This window comes from Pinus tabuliformis, chromosome 7 (assembly GCF_031772625.1).
Source record: "Pinus tabuliformis cultivar Carrire ecotype Pingquan chromosome 7, CPIR1, whole genome shotgun sequence".
Taxonomy (NCBI): Eukaryota; Viridiplantae; Streptophyta; class Pinopsida; order Pinales; family Pinaceae; genus Pinus; species Pinus tabuliformis.
The window spans coordinates 1,862,894,646-1,862,916,025 of record NC_142293.1 but is presented as its reverse complement, the minus strand read 5'-3'; the positions used below and the strand labels follow the sequence as shown (position 1 = coordinate 1,862,916,025).

Below are 21,380 nucleotides of genomic sequence, written 5' to 3'. Positions count from 1 at the left end.
TACTCAATTTCTTGAGCAACATATAATCATTATGCATGGAGTGACATCTACACTAGTTTTCAATAATGCATAGTGTTTCAAATCAACTAATTTAGTTGTTTTTTCCCTAGAAAGAGGAATCATTCAAAAATACTCCTCAAAAATTATCCTTAGTGGAATGGTGTAGCTAAGTCAACTAACAAAAACCTAATTCATATAAATAAAAATATACTTGTCGATCACCACCAAAATTGGCATGACGCACTTTCCAATAGGTTATGGACAAACTTAGTCACTCCCAACATTGCCTAGGGAAACTTTACTTAATTTTTAGTTTACATCAATGAATTTATCCTCCCGTCTAACATTTTTCTACCTTCTTTGCAGCTCTCCCACAAGGTCTTAAGTGATCAATCTTCTACAATGAATTCCCTACTCAAGCTTGAGGAAGAAAGAAATGAGGCAAAGCATAAATTTGCAGTTCATTAGAGCGTGGTCAATTGATGGCTTGATAAAATCGTTTCCAACAAGAACTTTAAAGTTGAGAATCTAGTGCTAATGTGGGATAAAGATCATGAATCAAAGGGGAAACATATAAAGTCTCAACCTTCGTGGATAGGTCTATATCAAATATTGGAGAAGATTGGCCAAGAAACTTATCATTTGTACAACTTATATGGAGTTCAATTCTCCCTGCCTAACAATGGCCATAATATGAGAAGGTACTCCAATTAGTAAAGCCTTAAGGTGAAATAGATTTTATATAGTAGGATTTGCATGTGTTCCTAGGCTAGGTTTTTACATTTTCTTCGTCTTTGCTTTCCTACTTTATTAATGGTGTTTTGTCTTGTTGTCATAGTTTTATTTTCCTAGCATAGTTCCCACTTTGGTAGCATGCTTTGGCTTTCCTCAAGGATAACCTTAATTGTTCGACACCAGTGGTTGTGGTTAAGAGGTCCAAGGTATTTCATATTCCCCTCCATTACAGTCTAAGATATCAAAGCGCTAGAAAATTATTTGGAACTCTATTATCCTAATAATCTGTGTGGCCAGGACTGCTCACTCATCTGGAGGACATAGGTATAAGGAGTTTAAGTCAAATTGCAAGTACGGAGCAGTCATCTATTTGGGGTCAGGTTTGGAAGACTGAAGATGAGATAGGTTTAAATTTCATCTGGAGAAATGATTGGCAGCGTTTTATTCAGGAGTTGAGAAGATCAAATGTCAGAATAAAGGATAGGCCAGATTCTCTAGTTTGGGCACATGCTGAAACAGGGCATTATTCTCCAAAGGCAGGATATAACTTCTTGATGAAGAATAAAGGATGGAATCCTCCTGTTTGGTGGTCGAAACCATTGTTTAAATTAAAATGCCCTAAAAAATCTAGAATTTTTTTCTGGTGTGCCTTAAACCATAAGATTCCTACCTGGGAAGTTCTACAAGCTCGTTTTAAACAGGGCCCTGGAAGATGTCCTTTGTGTTTTGCGGATGAAGAAACCATTGCTCATCTTTTTCTTTTATGTCCGTTCACAAAACAGGTTTGGCTAGAAGCAGAAAGGCTCCTAAATGTAAAATTAAGATGGGAAGGGGTCAGTATGAATGCAGCTTGGGAATTCTGGTGGAACCATTTTCAGGGGAGGAATTTGAGAAATTTGCCCCCCATCATCTGCTGGGGTGTTTGGCTTGCAAGAAATCGCAGTATTTTCAGAGAAAAGTTGACTCCGGTGGCAGCAGTGGCCATTCAAAGTACCGCCATTCTCGACAGCATTCCTTTGGATGAGGAACATGTCAATCATAACCAGAGGAAAGAACCCAATATTCGGGATGGGATTCCATGGGCTTTCTTTGACGGTGCCGCACAAAACAATAACACGGGTGCTGGGATATGCATTCACGTTAGTAACTCACACTCTCTCAAGGCTTCAGTAGGAATTGGAATGGGCACAAATAACTTCGCTGAGCTCTCTGCTTTAAAACTACTGCTCTGTTGGCTCATCCAAAAAAATATCCTCACTATTCAGATTTATGGAGACTCTATGAATGTTGTAAACTGGGTTATTGGGAAATTCAGATGCCAGAACTATATGTTGATGCCTCTTTTAGAAGAAATTCAATCCTTAAAGCAGCAGTTTAATGTTTTTTCCATTGAACATATATACAGGGAATTCAACGAGGTTGCAGATGGGCTTTCTAAAGCAGGTCTTCAACAAACTATGGGCTCGTGGAGAATAACAGAGCAGATCCAGGATCAGATCCGTGTGTCGGATCACCCTCCATATGCATAGTGTTTTACTTTCTTTTGCTATATGCACTAGATGATCTGTCTTTCATAGGATATCTGGTGGCATATGTTTTTACTATGGTTTTACTGTTCACTTTTCATATACTTTGATGCTCTGGTTTTTTAGAGCGGACTGTGGATATTAATATCGGTATGGGATCAGCTGGGTCGTTTTCCTCTTGAAAGGAGGCCCAGCTGGATTTCGGACTTCTGATCATGTTTTTCCTTCTGGGTACAGCTGTATAGGCCGAGAGCAAGTGCTCTTTTTTGAGCAGCACGGTATAGGGGTACTGATGACCCTCATTAGAGGAGGATGGCCTTTTATTAGGCAGACCATTTCAGAATGTTAACTCATCTGCTTGTAACTTTTTTACTCCTAATAAAAAAGTTCGCTTTTTTCCTTGGAAAAAAGTTTCAATGTTGAAAAAAAAAATAATCTGTGTGGCCATTCCCATCTTGATTGACGAAACAATTTGTCCATGGAAATCCCATCATACTTAAGCATGGCCAAATTTTTAAAACTACTAGAAGGCAAACAACCTCAATAAGCTCACTAAGTGCTCCTTCCTCCTATTCAAAAATATAAAAATAAAATAAACCAAAGAAAAGAAGAGAAAGGAAGTTAAATCAAGGAAGTTAATCAAACAACCTTTATTAGGGTAATGGATCCCTAGTTGACAATAAAGTAATGGCTTTGATGCTATGGTGACTCCGTTGAGGCAACAAGCTATGAATGCTTAGGCAACGAAGCAACAACAGCTTAGGGATATTTTATATCCATGTTTGAGAAATTTTGCACACCCCATATCTTTAAAGGGAAGGCTTGTGATCAAGATGGTATCTCAAAACATCAACTTGTGTCTTACTTAATCTACAAAATTCATTCTTGGGCAAGACATGTTAAGTTCACTAAGTTGGTTTAAAGGATTCGTCATGATTTTAATCATGAAAGTGATTTTGTTGATTTTTCTTATGTTTTAATCCATAGACATTTTGAGAAGGGAGACAGACTAGTACCACCCTACCTTTGCCATTACTTGGAACTCAGAGTGAAACAACCTAGGGACCATCTCGTGTATTGCCATCCATTGAGCCCTCAACATACCCATATGAAAGCATAGTTCCCCTTTTCGTTTTTCCAATCAAAATATTTTGGGATTTTAGCTTTGGATGCTTGAATATCATTATCCTTTGACCTTGTGGCTAATTCAAACCTACTTCTCCCTTTCGATATTAGGGTTATATTAGATAGTGATGAAGGTGGACAGTGACCTTAACAAAGTTCTCGCTACACTACACCAAGAATTCATTGCCCTTTGGAGTCTCAATTTTGATATTCATTTGTGTATTCAAATAGCGATCAAAACCATGATTGTAAACAAGGTAATGGATATGTTGAAAGCATTAGATATGGACTTCCCCTTCTTCCCTTCGAACAATCCTTGATAGGTTACACTGCAACGAACCATCAAGCCCCCTTTGTTTGAAATATCAATGTCGAAGTTAAAGTAGCCAAATCCTCCATGAACGCCTAGTAGGCCCACCTCTTTGTTTAAGCTACATCAATGTCTTTGCTTCAAATATCTATGATGTTGAAGTAAGGTCAATAAGAAAAACCACCAAATGGATCAATGCGTATTTAAGATAATCTCTCTTATTTAAGATAAGCTTCGGATGCTTGAATATCATTATCCTTTGGCCTTATGGCTAATTCAAACCTACTTTTACCTTAGATATTAGAGTTGATATATGAGATAATGATGAATGTGGACAGTGACCTTAACAAATTTCTTGCTAAATTAGACCAAGAAATCATTGCCCTTTGGAGTCTCAATTTTGATATTCATCTATGTATTCAAATAGTGATCAAAACCATGATAGCAGACAAGGTAATGGAAATGTTGAAAGAATTAGATATGGCCTTCCCCCTTCTTCATTGCATCAAACCATCAAGCCCCCTTTGTTTGAAATATCCATGTCGAAGTTAAATAGCCCAATTCTCCATGAATGCCTGATAGGCCCACCTCTTTATTTCAAAATACAGCCACATCAATGTCTTTGTTTCAAAATAAAGACACATCAATGTCTTTGCTTCAAATATCTATCACACTAATATTAGGTTGATAAGCAAAACCAACAAATCGTTCAATGTGTATTTAAGATAATCTCTCTTCATCTACCTTCAAGGGTGTTGCTACTTTTCTTCAAATAAGTTTTCAAGACAAAATCGATGTCATTCTTGTCAAAATAGTCAACAAACCAATAGCCCATAATGTGCCCACCCTTCTTCAAAGTCACCATAAGACAATGTGCAACACAACATACTTTTTGAGCAATTGTGGAGGCCCAATTACTAAACATTGCTAACTATGCAATTTTCTTTGAGATATCTGCCTCTCATGAGGATACCCTCTTATTATCTACCAAGAGAGTAGAGGAAATTCTCCAATGGGAATATGGATCTCAAAAGTTAGAATTGTTCAACTCAAGAACAATCTTCCTTTTCCCAAGTCATATATCTCTACAACATCAGGTTCAATTTATCCACACCTCTATCAAAGACAAAAAGCATATAAGATTGATAAACCCATAATTATCATAACTAGAAGGTGATTCAAACCTGTTTGGAGGAAGTTTGGTCCATTCTAGTGATCTGAACTGGTTTTAGATTGATTCAAGTATGGACCTATCAAACTGGCTTTCTTATCATCTACCAAGAAAACAGAGGAAATCCTCCAATGGGAATATGGATCTCAAAAATTAGAATTGTTCAACTCAAGAACAATCTTCCTTTTCCCAAAGCCATATATCCCTACAACATCAGGTTCAAAAAATCCAAACCTTTATCAAAGACAAAAAGCATATGAGATTGATAAACCCATAGTTATCATAACTAGAAGGTGATTCAAACCTGTTTGGAGGAAGTTTGGTCCATTCTAGTGATCTGAACCGGTTTTAGATTGATTCAAGTATGGATCTATCAAACTAGCCAGTTCCAACCCTGAATCGGCCAACTCCACATTGCTCCAATCCGTGCACTAATAACCCAAAAGATACATGGGAAGCAGAGGAGGATCTCTTCCTGAAATTGTATTTAGATTCAATATTAATTCTTAAAGTTAATGAAACTGAAGTTTTAACGTTAAAAGTTAAAGTGGGAACATGTTTCATAATGTTTGGTGATGGAATCAAACACATCAAATCATACAGAAAAAGGATAGAGATTGGGATGTTTCAGCATTCAGCACACTTGATAGTTTTTTCAGCATATATGCAAAACAACACCTTCTGCCCCTTCCTCCTGTACCCCTTGAGATATGAATTGTGTGATTCTAAGATTCAACCTAGAAGGAGCATAGGTTGCTCAACGTTGGCTACTGATTGAAAATCTATATGTTTCCCAATGGTGCCAATTGATCCAAAACATTAAATAGCAATAATCATTGAAGCTAACCACCAAGAGAACGCATACTTCAGATTCTTGGACTGGGCCAAGTCAGTGTAATGAACCAGACTTCATATGAGCTATTTAGTCATTTGATTATAATGTGATGATTTTGGGCTCCAAAGGCCATTTAGAACCTCTATGTTCATGGATCTTCTTTTAAAACTTTTATTATATATATCACAAAACTTTTATCTTGATGTCATTTTGTATTATCGCCCTTCATGTTATATAATTGGAACAACTTTGCACACTCAGGCTAATGGTTGGGATTTGCATTAATGTATAAGAATGTATATTTTTTTATTAAAATTTGAGTGTTTTATGTATTTTTTATTCCAAGAATTTTTATACCACTCTTCAATCAGTTCCAGACCAGTTTGTAATTTTACTTTATTCCAATGTTGATCTGGTTGTGATAACTTTGGATAAACCACAACATTAAGATGCCAATACATTGGATGTTTCACACGTTCAGCTCACTAGGAATCTATAATATGCCATGTAACTATTCTATCTTTAGAAATAGAACTTTGTTCAAGGCTTTTGAAGAAGTTCACCTAAAACTTCCTTAGGTGCAATAAAGATTCATTCTCCAATGGCTCATTCTGATAACTTTGGATAAACCACAACATTAAGATACCAATACATTGGATGTTTCACATGTTCACCTCGCTAGGAATCTATAATATGCCATGTAACTATTCTATCTTTAGAAATAGAACTTTGTTCAAGGCTTTTGAACAAGTTCACCTAAAACTTCCTTAGGTGCAATAAAGATTCATTCTCCAATGGCTCAAACGTAATTCCTCAATGGCTTGTGGAATGACAACTCACATGCCATTAGGGAAAAAATGGAAAACATGTAGAACGACAAATTTTCAATTATGCAGTCAACCAGACAAGGGAAAATGAACTAATGACTTAAAAATTAAAACAATCTTGCAATTGTGATACCCAATTGCTCCCTACATAACATAATATCTCCTAAGATCGACTAAAGAAGAACACAAAAATGGTTGATTCAAACTAGGTCTCACTTTCTTGTGACTAGGCTCAAACCACTGAAAAATCTTTGATCTCTATGAGGACCATCTCTGATCTGTGTGGAAGCCAACTTTGAAAACGAACTCTAAGAGTTGACTTTGAACACCAACTTGATGAAAATTGGTTGGCACTCCCTCCAGTTTGCAAGGGGCAAATCTGAGGGTTAACATGACAACTCAAGGGGGATGAGATTCCCCCAAGGGAGGGATGTCCAAAACCTCGGAATATTTGCACCTGTAGCTATAAATGATGATCCCTATGAAAATCCAATATGGAGACCATTGTGCTTGTCCATTAGACAATGGAGACAATATGCATGGTGCCTCCGTTGATCGATTGAAAGGACTTACTCATACATGCCCATATGCAACTATTACCTGCAACCCATCCATCATGTATGCTTCTCCAATTGGAAAATGTGCTAACGTTGACACATGGAAGAGAGGCACCTAGTCAAATGTCAATGAGAAAAACACCTGCCAAACACGAAGGAACCCACCAATGAGGCTGACGCACACTAAGGTACAGGCACAACCTGCCAATGTGAATGCTTGTGCTGAAGTTGAATATTGACAAAGCCCATTCAACCAAGACCCAAAGATGATCAACCTTGGTGAATGCAAGACGACCACCAATGAGGCTAATGACCATCAACATGCTCGAGCTTCCAAATCAGTCCTCACATAATGTGTTGGAGTTGATGAGGGATGATCTTCTAAAAGGAAGAAAATGATAAAAGCCTTTCCCTCAACACGAAGCAGAAATCAAGAAGCAAAAGAAATGGTGCCATATCCCCAAGGTTGAATGAGGGGCTCACTAACTAAGGATAATGACTCAATGCAAACTTAAGAGACAAAACAATAATTTGACTAAACACTCATCCTATTGTCTCTTCAACACTATGCACCTATCAGACACAATTATCAGTTATCACATGATGGAAAATATGACATTCTCATTCAGGGGTGACCTAAACATAAGCACAAGAAAGTATCAAACAAATTGGTGACATAATAATCAGAGTTTGACTCATCAAACTAATGATGGACAGCAAACTAATAATGTGTGCATGCAAGGAAATAACAAACAAGCCCCGTAAGAAGCTTTTATTTTGCTTTATTATGCAGGGAAACAAGAGTATATGCTGATATATAGCAAGGAAAAACACTGACACTGCAAAAACTACAATGTGAAGTCAACTAAAAGGGAAGGGAAATATGTGAAGTAAAACATCTTACTTGCTATCCTAAAACATAAAAAACAGCTATACTGAATTTGAAAAGGATGATGCAAAATAACAACAGACATAAGGATAACAACTACCCATAAAAACCTAAAAAATTTCGCCCCATTTGTATGTTTATCCTTTGTTTATTGAAGATTTACCAAAGCTAGGATGATCAATCAACATACTCGAATCACCAATGTAACCATCCAACCAAGTGATCAATTAGACGGGAATGATCAACATAATCAACCCTCCAGTGCAACAAATCATGAAATCTCATAGGCCAAAAAGATGTCTTGATGTACTTGTTGCTAGAAAAATGGATGGAGGCTTGTCAGTCAAAACTTGGAACATGGTACTTCAAAGGTATTGAACATGAAAATATAAGAACCAAAACTCTTCGAATCTATCTGCTGAAATGCATCCATCATCCTTGGTTCAACTCGATCATGATTAACCCTAATATCCAAGCAATGATCCAGCAAAGGATCTTCTTGAAAAATAAAATCTGAATGCAAGATGAATGGCAGGTTGTGAGAAATATCAGCTTCTGGTTCAACTAAAGATTGGACTCTTTGTAAAGTTATCTGATTGGACTGTTCTTGAACCACTATGGGGATAGGCACTGACAAGGTCTCTTGTTGATCCATTTCTATATAGCTGATTTGTTGTTATTCTTGTTGCATTTTATCATCATTGATGGAAGAATCCAAGGAAACCATTACTAATCTTGGCTCTTCAACTTCATCTTCATGAAACTCTGCTTCTTGGTTCATGATCATCCAAGCATGAGTCATTTTCATCCTCTTTATCTCTGAAAACTTGATAAGATGCAAGGTTTTCGTGATCATGTTCTTCTACAACAGAAAGAAGTCCATCCAATCTTTGGGCAGCTGCAAGGAATTCCTGTACTCATTGGGCAAACAAGAAAGCCTACTCTAAATTTGCTGGTTTTTTACTCCAAAATAGGTTACAAAACTTTGGATCAAAAGCAAAAGCATAATCCACCATAACGTTTCTTGGTCGAAATGCAGGGGGAATCTCATCATATGTATTGATGAATCTGAAACAAGTTTATCTTCTCACTTCTCAATATGAGGAAACTCCAAAACTTTGTCCTGCACCCACTATATGTATTTAACATCTATGATCAATCATAATCTTTCTGCAGTGGAATTTCCAATGTATGTCATTAAGTGGGGATCCACCCTTGTGTTCTAGAATACATTTTCAAGTTTGATGAGACCCAGAACAATGCCTTGTGTATGGTCGAATCATCGAGATTTCCTCTTGTTAGCCAAAATGATTTTGATCCTACATCAGATAGAGTTGCCATGTGAATAAACATAAAATACAGCAATTGAACAAAAACTCACTGATATCGTTAGAATAACCAAGGATTGCCAACAATCCTGGGAACGACACCAATTTGTTATCATAAAAATCTGTACTATAGGATAAATGACTCCAAAACCTATGGTGAGAAACCAATGTTAACACAGGAGATTTTGCACAACTTGTCACCAGCAAAAGTCCTCCGCGATTGGACTGGTGCTTTTCCAACCTCAAGGTGGTGTCCCTAGTTTATCATGCAATGAAAATCAACTAAAAATATACAAATTAGCACAAGAAATCATAGTATAATATGGGACCGTGGCATGCACTCAAAAATCCAAGGACAAAAATGGTTGATTTATTAGAAATAAATATGAGAATTTTAATCAATAATCAACAAAATATGAAAGAAAAAAGAACATGAAGCATTGTGTCCACAAGCCAAAAAGCTAAAAGAAAAACATGGTCAAACTCTGTCTTTGTATTTGCCGAAAGACTAGCTACATTATAAAGACAAGATACAAGATAGATCGCAAAAAATGCCCAGCACGAAGTATCGATAGAGAACAAGGAAGAAAGAAAGAAATGGTGGAAAAAAAACTCTGTTGACTACTCTCACTAAAACTCTGCCAAATAATGGCCATTCAACCTCTCTTTATGGTATTCCCCTCCTCCAAAATAGGGCACAAGTCTCACACATTACGCCTGGAATAACCTGTGGTGAAGTAAGTGGAAGTGGAGAAGTTCTCATCTACCTAACTCATGTGCCATGTTAAAAGTGATGAGGAGTGGAATGAACTCAAACTAGTCCAAGTCAAACTCTCCCATGCACCTTGAGTGAAGTGGAGAGAGAGGTCCATGCATTCAAGTTCAACTACTCATGCACTTTGAGTATGGTGGAGTGAAGTGGACATGAGCCATGCACTTTCTCCACTTAAATAAGAATAACTCAAGAAGGCAACCTCATGCAAGGTCATGCACACAAAACTAAACTGGAATGAGGTTGAGTCAACTCCAATCCACCAAGGCACCCTGAGATGAGATGACACATGTGCCACATCACTGCCCTGTCACTTCCATGTCAATTCCACATGGCACATCCCCCTGCTACCACTTGTCATCTTGTGAGGCAATTTGGCTTCGGAAGCTTCTTGTGTAATTATTTAATTAGGAGATGGAATCAACTTTGATTCACTGTGACAATCAGAGCTGTATCAAGCTCTCAGAGAACCCAGTGTTTCATGATCAGCCGAGGCTCATTCAAGATTATGCGCAGAAGGGAACAAAAAAGCTGCAGTATCAAACATCCTGACCAAGGCTTTGATTAAGGGAAATTTTGTATTCTTCAAAGACAAGATGGGGTTGGTGCAGAACACCCTCCTCTCTAAGAGGGAGTGTTGAAACCAGTGTCGTGAAAATCGCGATAAAATGAAAAAATTGCGATTTTTTCCCTCTGCCAATAAAATCGCGATAATTAAACGAAAAAATCGCCGGATTTTTTTTTGCCGATTTTTATTGAAAAAATCGCGATAAAAACTTAAAAAATCGCCGGGGGTCGCGACAGCATAGTTTTATAACGTTTTTTTGGGTTTTTTCATGCAATTTTTTTTTAAAGAAACAAATAATTTTTGAGTGGGGCAGCTTAATGATCAAGTCTAGGCCCTAGTATGGATATGTTATTCATGGTAATGTTAAATTCTTAAAGTAAAAGGACTTTTACTTAAATTTTTAACATTGCCATGAAATGACTCAGGATGTTTGAGAGTGGTTCCAGCCTCATTGGATTTCATATGGAGAAAGTAGAATTTTATATTTCATTTAAAATCCAACAGACTTATCAGTTTTTCAAGATTTCAGGATTGGGAGATTGTAATGTTTCCAGGTGACACCGCCTGCCCAAGCTACCACTGCCACCAGTAGAGGACGTGGTCTACCTCCTATAGCTCCTACTTCTAGTTCTTCAGCTTCTAGAGCACATCAGACTCCACTGCCATTTCCACCAGCACGGGCACCAGCATCTACATCTAGAGGGAAAGGGAAAGTTGTGGCATTTTCTCGCAAGAGGGGCAGAGGAAATCAATAAAGTTTGGCTTTCATTTTATTGTATATGACATTATGACATGATGAGATACATTATCATATTTTTTGTTGATATCTTGAGGCTGAGTTGGGACTCAGGAGTCAGGACTTACTATTCAGGCATGATTCAATGTTATGTGTGATTTTAGCGCTAGAAATGATATTAAACATCTTATATATTAGTTTTTTTATCATATTTATGTGTCAATGTATTTATTTTATGTTGTAGATGGTTTAGATATTAAAAAAATTGAAAAAAAAGTGAATATTTTTGTACCAAACGATTTTTTCCCGATTTTTCTGATTTTTTCCAGATAATTCCGATTTTTTCCGATTTGTTCCCCGCGCCGATTTAATCCCGGTCATGATTTTCACAACATTGGTTGAAACTATAGCTTGGAAGGGGATTCTGCATTGGTCAAGTGCCATGACACGCAATTATCACCAAAAGGTTCTCTCACAGAAATTTTTTAATTATTTTGTAAGTCTGGACCTTAGGCATAAAGTCATTTAATGTTTTGACTTTATTGGCAATTTTTTTATAAAATTAAAAAGGTCAACAGAAGATTATATCATGACCATAGATCTCAAGTATGGAGATGCAATCTCATCCCTCCATCACTTTGGAGATTAGGTCAGAAAATTATAAAGAGGGAAATAGATTGTTGGAGAAAAAGATCGATTTGGCACAAGTGACTGGGATTTTGCTAAGAAACAGGAGGTTGAACTGACAGCAAGAGAAGACAGTGAAAAGGTCAAGTTTCAAGGGAAGCAAACAGGCCAAGTTTGGATAGCAAGCAGACTAACTTTATCTGGGCCATACAGGCCAAAATTCTGAGGTCCATACAGGCTGAAATTACCAGGTCCGTACAGGCTGAAATAGCTGGGCCGTACAGGCCGTATTTCCTTAAGTCATACAGCAGTATTTTCTGGTTCGAATAGGCCACACAAGGCAGGCCATGACAGGGAAATTGCTGAGTATTTTTGCTGCTGTAATTTTTTGAAGTGTACACTTACTGTAATTGAAATTTCCAAGCTGACTAGAAGCCCAAACTTTGCTGATTTTCCCCACATTGGGGTTTCCAGGGTAAATAAGCTTAATTATTTAAAACCAAATTGCATTGATTCAAAATAATGATGCAGTGGAGGAAAACTGCTCAGTTTTGGACACTCAAAATCAAAGGAGAGATGCTCAACCAGACCATAAATTTTCATTTTCAAATGACTTTAACTACCCAAATTCAACCAGACAAGAGTTACCAGACACCCAACCATGTCATGCCCCATTTTTCCTCGAATAACTACAAAGCACTCCCCTAATTGCCTACATAATAATTCCATTATGTGTTCATAAGACGTTCTTCATTCCATTCTGTACAAAATTAGATATTTTACTTTCTTCAGTTTTACAGAAACTGTACAATTCAACAACCTGCTTTGAGATTGCTCAAGATCTTCCGGTGTATAACTGTCTATTAAGTGAATGGAACTATTAGGTGGCACATATGGCATTCTAACAAAAGGACTGCCTAAATTTTGTAACAGGGCTTTGAATCAATATCAGCCTCGTACAAATAGTTTCAACTACTTTATGTGACACCATTTTATATGCAAGTTTACAGTGTCGATAAAGAAAAGCAGAAGGTTGGCAACTACCAATTCAATTTAAATGAGATCACTAAACACGTGAATACATGCCAGAAATCTAACTTCTAAAGGAAATCAGATGTCACCAAAGGTTCCATCCATGATTCCATACCAATAATCTTTAAACAAAGAATCAGCTAAGAAAAAGTTTTAGCTGTTTAATGATCCTGGACGAAGTTTTTGCTCACAGGAAAATAAGAGTCAAAAACAGGAAATAAGGTAAGCAGTTGATAATTGACCTAATTATACTTGGATATGCAGTACCCATACTTCCTTTTCAACTGAAAAACCAAAGATAAGAATGATTTTACCTACATTCAGATTATTATGTGAAAATAAGAGTCAAAAACAGGAAATAAGGTAAGCAGTTGATAATTGACCTAATTATACTTGGATACGCAGTACCCATACTTCCTTTTCAACTGAAAAACCAAAGATAAGAATGATTTTACCTACATTCAGAGTATTATTAAAAAAACGTATTGGATTTGTACTTATGTGACAATGTGGTAATAACAACAACCATAACCTTGAACAAATGACTTTGATTGTACAGGATATGATTCTTGCTGTACCAGAAACATCAGGGACTACCTTAGAACGTGTAATGCTTAAACTGCTTATGAAACTTCATGTCAGAAAAGAAAGAGCTGAAAGAGTTTAATTGAGTGGTGGCTAGGAATGGTGTTACATCTATGAGCACATAGTTATTAACAGTTATAAATTATAGAATGGAAAGAAAGCCTGTGGGTTGTAAGAGTTTTCAATGGAACAAATGAGAATGTTTGAGGTTCATACGTTTTGGTTATTCTAAAGAGTTCTAACATAGGAAACTTCTTAGAAGGTCCGCTCCTTTTCAATTGAACACAGTTGTCAGAATAAAAGGATGAAAAAAGGAAGCCCCGAGGGTTAGCTCAATTGGTTGAGGTTCCGTTGCTAAAGCGCCTCGCCATTGGGAGGTCACGGGTTCAATTCTCCTCGACGCCCTCGAGGTTAGGCTCTGATTAGTTTGGCCAGCAGGATGTGATCCCTTCGGGTGGATCTGCTCAGATTTTCCTTGGAAAAGAAAAGGATGAAAAAAACATAACAACTAAACACATAATGGTCTACACAGAAATTCTCAGAACTGTGTGTCAAATAAGCCTTTTAGATACAACTCAAGCACGCAGATGCCAAATCAGTCACAGTATGCACCATGCTGAAAAAGAATCCACATTATAACTAAGTTTGACATCTTGGCCATACATATCTTCTTGTTGATTCAATGAGGATTCAGAAAATATAATGTATGTCATTAAAAAATGGTAGATACTACACATGCATATGATGATATATCAATTTGGAGTGCAAATCTGGAGTTACTACCGTTTTAATTTTCGAACAGAATATTTAAATCAAGTGTCCTGTGTCATCTAACTGAAAATGGACCTACTTAAGCTCACACCTTGCATAGACTGCTCTTCACTAGAAGCCTCGTGTTAACTGATTTCCTCTGATCTACGATGCGACCACATATCTTATACAAATAATAAAAGCACCACGATCAAGACTAAAACTAATCAACATTCAAAGTGCATCCTTACTCATAGTACCATCACCAATTTATATAACATAATGCCACTGCTGCTCTCTGTAATTGATTTTTCCACAGGAAAATCACATCAAGCCCACAGTTTCAGAAACCTCAATACAGATCCACTTAATCTCGCACTCCCTATAAGCACGCTCACTTCTCCCTCTGACCTATAGAGACCCTATTTTGTGGATAAGACTAGTGCATTCGAGTTCTCCAATTTACTATATCATTGCTATACCAAAGGTTTGCTTCGGTAATACTACATACGACAAATTCAACCATATTTGAAAAAGGATAATGAGGAAAATGAAGAATAATCTTAGAACTCCGTGTTGTGTAAATGAAACATTGCATCATCCTTAAAAATTGGATGGAACTGTTTTTTCTAGCAACAAAATACATTATTCGTTACTACCAATGGCCATCATAAATTCACCCTCACAAACAACTTCCCCGCCAACATAAGCCTTCCCTTCCATTCTTGCAATGCCAAAACGTCTTTGTAACTTCACCAGATTCATGCGCATAACCAACGTGTCTCCTGCTACAACAGGTTTTCTAAACCTCACCTTGTCTACTCCTGCGAAAAAGAAGTTCTCACGGGAACCACCCACTTCAGGTTGCAACATCATAAGGCCTCCAACTTGTGCCATTGCCTGCAACAAGTAATTCATGTGACTATGCTTGATCCAAACTAACCCAACTAACAGGGTTACTATGATTAAGAGTTAAGCAGAATGTAAAAGAGTTTTATCAAAAGAATTAAAACATATTGAAAAGAATTACCTCAACCATGAGAACTCCCGGCATGATTGGCCTCTCGGGGAAATGGCCAGGGAAAAAGTTATCATTTATCGTCACATTCTTGATGGCAACAACTGACACACCAGGTTTGTACTCCACCACTCGATCAACAAGCAGAAATGGGAATCTATATTCAAAATGGATGAGTTAGATTAGCTTGTATACCATTCCAAGCCAAGCAAGTAGACAGACACCAAAAATGTGCTTTCCCACTCAATCAAACGAACAGAAATCAAATCTATAGGCAACAAGAAAACATTAGATTAGCTGGTACACTATTCCAAATTTGACAAATACAGATTGCTCAGATGAAGGGTGGATTATGACGGAACGTTATGCTTTATGAATATTCGACTAAATGAATCATTTAATCCGGCTTTCAAGAGAATAGAATAATGGATATTACTGAGATAGAAGGTCAAATTGGCACGGAACAAAATGTTAATGCCATAGTGTGAGAGATGTCATCAAAGCAACCAAACCAGAGACTTCCACCCTGAAGTCAGCTTGCAGATTACCTCGAAATGTTGCCAGTGTCGGATAGTTAAACTCACATTGGCACTCTTCTTTTATATTTTTATCTCGATTTTTCTAAATACAAGCAGATATTCACATGAATGTGGAACAGGGAATTCAACAAATTCAATTTTGTAAATTAACATAATAAGTTTTGTGAATTAAACCGAAGACTTTCTGCATGACAAAATACCAAATCTACCTAAGGATTCAGTTCTCCATAAGCAACTATATGAATAAGAAAAACTTAAAATGTTTTTGAACATAAGGAGACAGCAATACTGATATGGAGTAAAGAGTTCAAACCTATTCAATTTTTAAACCCAGGTTATTTTGCATGACGAAAAGACTAAGTCTACCAAAAGATGTAGTTCACCATAAACAGCTGTGTGAATAAGAAAACCCAGGAAAATTTTAGAAGTTAGCAATTTACCTATGGGGTAAAATATCTCGAATTTGGTTGATGTCAAGCACAGCTGGAAATGCAGGATATCCTGCCATAAATGACATCAAAAATAAAAATAATGCAAGCACCATGGCCTCATTCATAAATTTCAATGCCCTGAGAGTTACAAAGGGCAGCAACCCCAAAACTGTGTAAAGCATAAAAAGACCAGTAAACTATTTATACCAGAAATTACCACTTGAAACTGAACTAGCACCAAATCTTCAAGTTTTCATTATCATGACAGTTTGTGATAAACTCTCATATAACAGTCTGTGTGAAACCCTAACATGACATTTATCTTTCCGTAAAATGACCTTGATATTGTGAGTTTAGCTCATCACAGCTCACGCTTGAAATATTGTCTTTAAATGACTACAAATAATTCCAAACAGCTAACGCATGAAATATCATCTTTAAATGACACCAAATCTGAGCAAAAACTGAGAATAAAATGAGGTTAAGATCCGCACTCTTTTCAACAGGAATCTCTTCGTCGATTGCCACGGCGGTCGCAGAGCCATCGCCCTCTACGGATCGAACGATCTTCGGCTTCAAAGCGTTGGAAGAATTTTTGGACCATTTTATTGAAATTGGCCTCGAAATGGAGAAAGGAGAGCCGCGAATTCCTAAATATGGGGCGGCAATTCCACTGTGCTGACGAATAATTGAAGAAGAAACTGGAGAAAAGGGGTTTTGCGTTAGATTTAGAGTAGCCATCGTTGCAACCGCCCTGGCTTCCATCAAGATCTTAAATGTGGCCAAAGTATGAGAAAGCCCAATATACTCTTGGATGGTTTTAGCTTTATACTACTCTGGAGATGGGAATAGACAAGTGGGGAGCAGAAATTTGGCTCAAACCATGTGGCGTGTATTGATATTTGACGGAGCTTGCAAGGACTCCTGATTTTCGTTTTGTGAACGTTCGATGACGTGCTGCGTTCGACGTGTGACAAGGACCTGGGCCAGATCACTTCCAGTGGACTGGTTGATGAATTTATCAGGCTTTGACATTAAAGCCTACCCCGCAGTTGGTTTTTTTCCTAACGAAATGAAATGAAATTTATTTATTTTAATGCAGTAGGTGTTTTGATTAAATATGATTCTGAAAAGGCATTCTTTCTATTTTCAAATCGAAAGGTTCGTTTTTTTATAATTATTTTGGTTTAATTTTGGGGTGGTTATATGATAGAGTGTAATCTAAATGTGTTTTTTTTTAACTATAAGAATAAGTTTTATGTACGTTAGTAAATAGGATTTTTTTGTTGTTCTTTGCCTAGATATATTATTTTTAAAATTTATTTAAAATAACATGTTTAAATAATAAATTTGAATTATTAAATTTATAAAAATTTAATGTTTCAAAAAATAAAGTTTAATCTATGGTATCTATTAAGTGTTAGAATATGTTTTATTATATATGTTATTAAATAGGATTTTTTTTTTTATGGGTATATAGAAAGAAAGAAGAAAAAAGGTTATTTTAGTCTTTCTAATGTTAAAGATATTTTATGGGACAGATTGTTTTTTCATTTTTAAAAGTATTTTAAAATGTTCTAAAAGTGTTTTAAAAGAGACTTAAAACACTTTAAAACATTTTAAAAGTGCTTTAAAATGTTTTAAGACGTTTTAAAAGTGTTTTAAAATATTTTAAATCATTTTAAAAGTGTTTTAAACATTCTAAAAGAGCTTTAAAACGTTTTAAAATGGTTGATGTATTCAGCTCTTTTCCTGTGAAGCCTCACAATAAACACTTCCCAGCTTCCCGACAAATCCCTCACTAAATAGATTGTCCCAAGAGCTAGCTGCCAGAATATCTACATAACTTTCTATGTTGTCTTTGAAGGCGTCGCATTCTAAAACGAAATGCTTTTATGTTCCACCTTTCCGAAAGATCAAAAAAATACATATTCTTTCCTCCCACACTTCTTTTGGTCTTTCCCAGCGATCTGTTCCACAACGGAGTTGATGAGAATTAGTCCTTAACTGAGCAATAAGAATTTTGGCTCTCCAATAAATATTGGCCTCTATGTACGCTTTTTGTTGATGATTATGAGTGGGATTAAACACTTCAATATAGTACTTTTTCTTTCTCCCTAACTCCTTATCCCAAATACGCTTGTGAAACGTATCCATAACAAAAGTTTTTATCTCTTTACTGTTTATGGGACACGCGTTCAGGCAAATACCCCATTTACTAAACCATTTGTTATTTTGTTGCATCCAAGTCTTCTTTCTTTTGCACAATATGTCATTAAAGACAACCTTAGGTCATCTGCCATCTTCCATTTGCTCAATTTTTTTTAAATACCTTATGACTCGTACCATAGCAATTGCTTCAATAGGTGCAGCCCCTGTTTCACTTAATAAGATAGCATAAGCAATTGCACTTTTAATTTTGAATTTGTTTGTAATCAAACGCTTCTGAATTTACTCAATTTGTTTCCACTGCATGTCGGATGTACTGCTGGCCCACAGTGGACAACCACAGAGAATCACCAAAAACCTAAAAAAAGTCTGAGTGGTTTTCCAATCCCATAACTCTGCCTTTCTACACCTATTTTGAAAAGCATAAAATGCTTTCCAACCCCCCAGAGTTCTTTTCTTTCTACAACCATCCCTGCTTAGATTTTTGTTGAAGTCAATTCTGAGGTATTTGTAATCCACAACTTCTTCTGAAATGTTGCCTTCAAAGTATAACTTAAGTTGGTTATGTTTTCTTTTTTAGAGAAACCCATTACTTTCATTTTGCTAATATTGACTTGCATCCCCACCCTTCCATAAAAATGCTCAAAGGACAGTAAATGCTCTTGCAAACCAAGAGCGGATTTAGGAATTAGAATAAGGTCATTTGCATACCAAATAAGCCTTATAACAAACTTGCTCAAATGGATACCTTCACCCCCTTGCGAATTTAACCACTCCTCAAGCTTGTCGATATTTAAACCAAAAAGGGTAGGAAACAATGGACAACCTTGCTTGACCCCAATATCGCTTCTAAAACTTTCAAAAATTCATGTTGAAGTTCTAATTTTGACTTTCACCTCTTCATACAGCCTATGCACAGTTGCTCTCAAATGTTTAGGAACCCCAAATTCCTCCATTCTATGCCACAACTTATCCTTAGGAATCGTGTCAAACGTTTTTCTAAAATCAACAAAGCAACAAAAGGTTTCTTCCTTTTTCTCCCAAACTTTTTCAATGATGTGCCTTAAAGTTATACAATGATCAATTGTGGAATGTTTAGGTCTAAAACCTGCTTGCCCTTTAGGTTATAATTACTTTTGAGCTATATCTAAACCCTCCATCCTCACGACTACTAACAATATATTCATAGAGATTAAATGGAGGTTTTAATAAACTAAAAAATGAGAATACTTTTATATATAAATATGTGAAATTTATATAATATAAATAATATTATAATGAACTATGATAGATGCATCTTAACCAAGGATCCAAGTGAAGTGCGAAAGCAAAGTGATTAACAATGATAGCGGAAAGATAGTGCGTGATTCTTTTAATTCTTTTCTTATTGTATTTTCTTTAACATGATTGATCCAAAATATAGGTTTAATATTTTACGACAAATTATGTTTTTTATTAATTTAGATACTTTCGTAAATACAAGACAATGGGATCATATTTAAGAAAGAGAGTGAGATGGAAGGGGGAATAGAGTGTGGGAGAGGGACACAGTGAGAGAGAGAAAGGAAGAGAGAGAGGCGTTCTACAACCCAGTATATGAGACAGATGTTGTCACGTAACGTAACGTTACATTAAAAAATATTAAAAAAATATGAGGGAGCATTAAATCATGTAATGTAACGTTACATTAAAAAATATTAAAAAAATATGAGGGATGGGAAGAGAGAGAAGGAGAGGGGGAGGTATATAGGCACAGAATAGAAGGTAGAGAGAGAGGGAAGAAGAAAAGAGTCTCACAAAGACAAATACAGAGATAGAAGTTAGATCTAGAAAGTCATGAATATTTTAGATTTTCACTAAAATAGATGTATTGATTTCAATGTAGTTGTTGATTTCTAATCATATTTGATCACATGGACTATATGCATTGATTTCAATGCAGATGTCAATTTATAATTCTATTTAATACCTTACACTAGATGCATTAATTTCAATGTCGATGTTGATTTCTACTCCTATTTGATTGCTTTCACAGGATACATTGGTTTCAGTGTAGATATTGATTTCTAATCCTATTTGATCACTTTCACTAGATGCATTGATTTCGAATCATATTTAATACCTTACACTAAATGCATTGATTTCATCGTAGATGTTGATTTCTACTCATATTTGATTACTTGCATTAGATGCATTGGTTTCAGTGTAGATATTGATTTCTACTCCTATTTGATTGCTTGCACAGGATACATTGGTTTCAGTGTAGATACTAATTTCTAATCCAATTTAATCGCTTGCACTAGATGCATTGATTTCAGTGTAGATGTCGATTTCTAATCATATTTAATATCTTACACTATATGCATTGATTTCAACATAGATGTTGATTTCTACTCATATTTGATTGCTTGCATTAGATGCATTGGTTTCAGTGTAGATATTGATTTCTAATCCTATTTGATTGCTTGCACTAGATGCATTGATTTCAGTACATATGTTGATTTCTAATCTTATTTGATTGTTTGCACTAGATGCATTGATTTTAGTGTAGATGTTGTGTTCTGATTTTATGCAACAAGATGTATGATGTACATTAATTTCAAAGTAATTAGATTAATAGTGTGCATTAATTTCAGTGTAAGCACATATCTACCTCCTCCATCTATATCTCTATATCCCATTGTCTCTCCTTCTCTATCTCTCTATCTCAGCCCCTAAACATATACACTCTCTCTCCATATCTATCTATCTCTCTCTCCCTCCCTCCCTTTCCCCTCCTCTCTCTCTCTCTTCCCCTTCTCTCTCTCTAACGTTTCTCTCTCTATATCTATATCTCTTCCTCCATCCCTG

At 36.2% G+C, this 21,380-nt stretch overlaps 1 protein-coding gene across 1 annotated transcript; it reads right to left on the bottom strand.

Annotated features, from left to right (window-relative positions):
- Positions 1–14,591: 14,591 nt before the first annotated feature.
- LOC149255890 (uncharacterized) lies at positions 14,592–17,394 on the bottom strand. Its single transcript, XM_089460595.1, has 4 exons — positions 16,856–17,394; positions 16,371–16,431; positions 15,404–15,548; positions 14,592–15,273 (listed from the first exon to the last, which is right to left on the bottom strand). Exons 1-4 carry the CDS (start codon positions 17,124–17,126, stop codon positions 15,019–15,021), a joined length of 732 nt encoding a protein of 243 aa, XP_089316721.1. The 5' UTR covers positions 17,127–17,394; the 3' UTR covers positions 14,592–15,018.
- Positions 17,395–21,380: the final 3,986 nt, after the last annotated feature.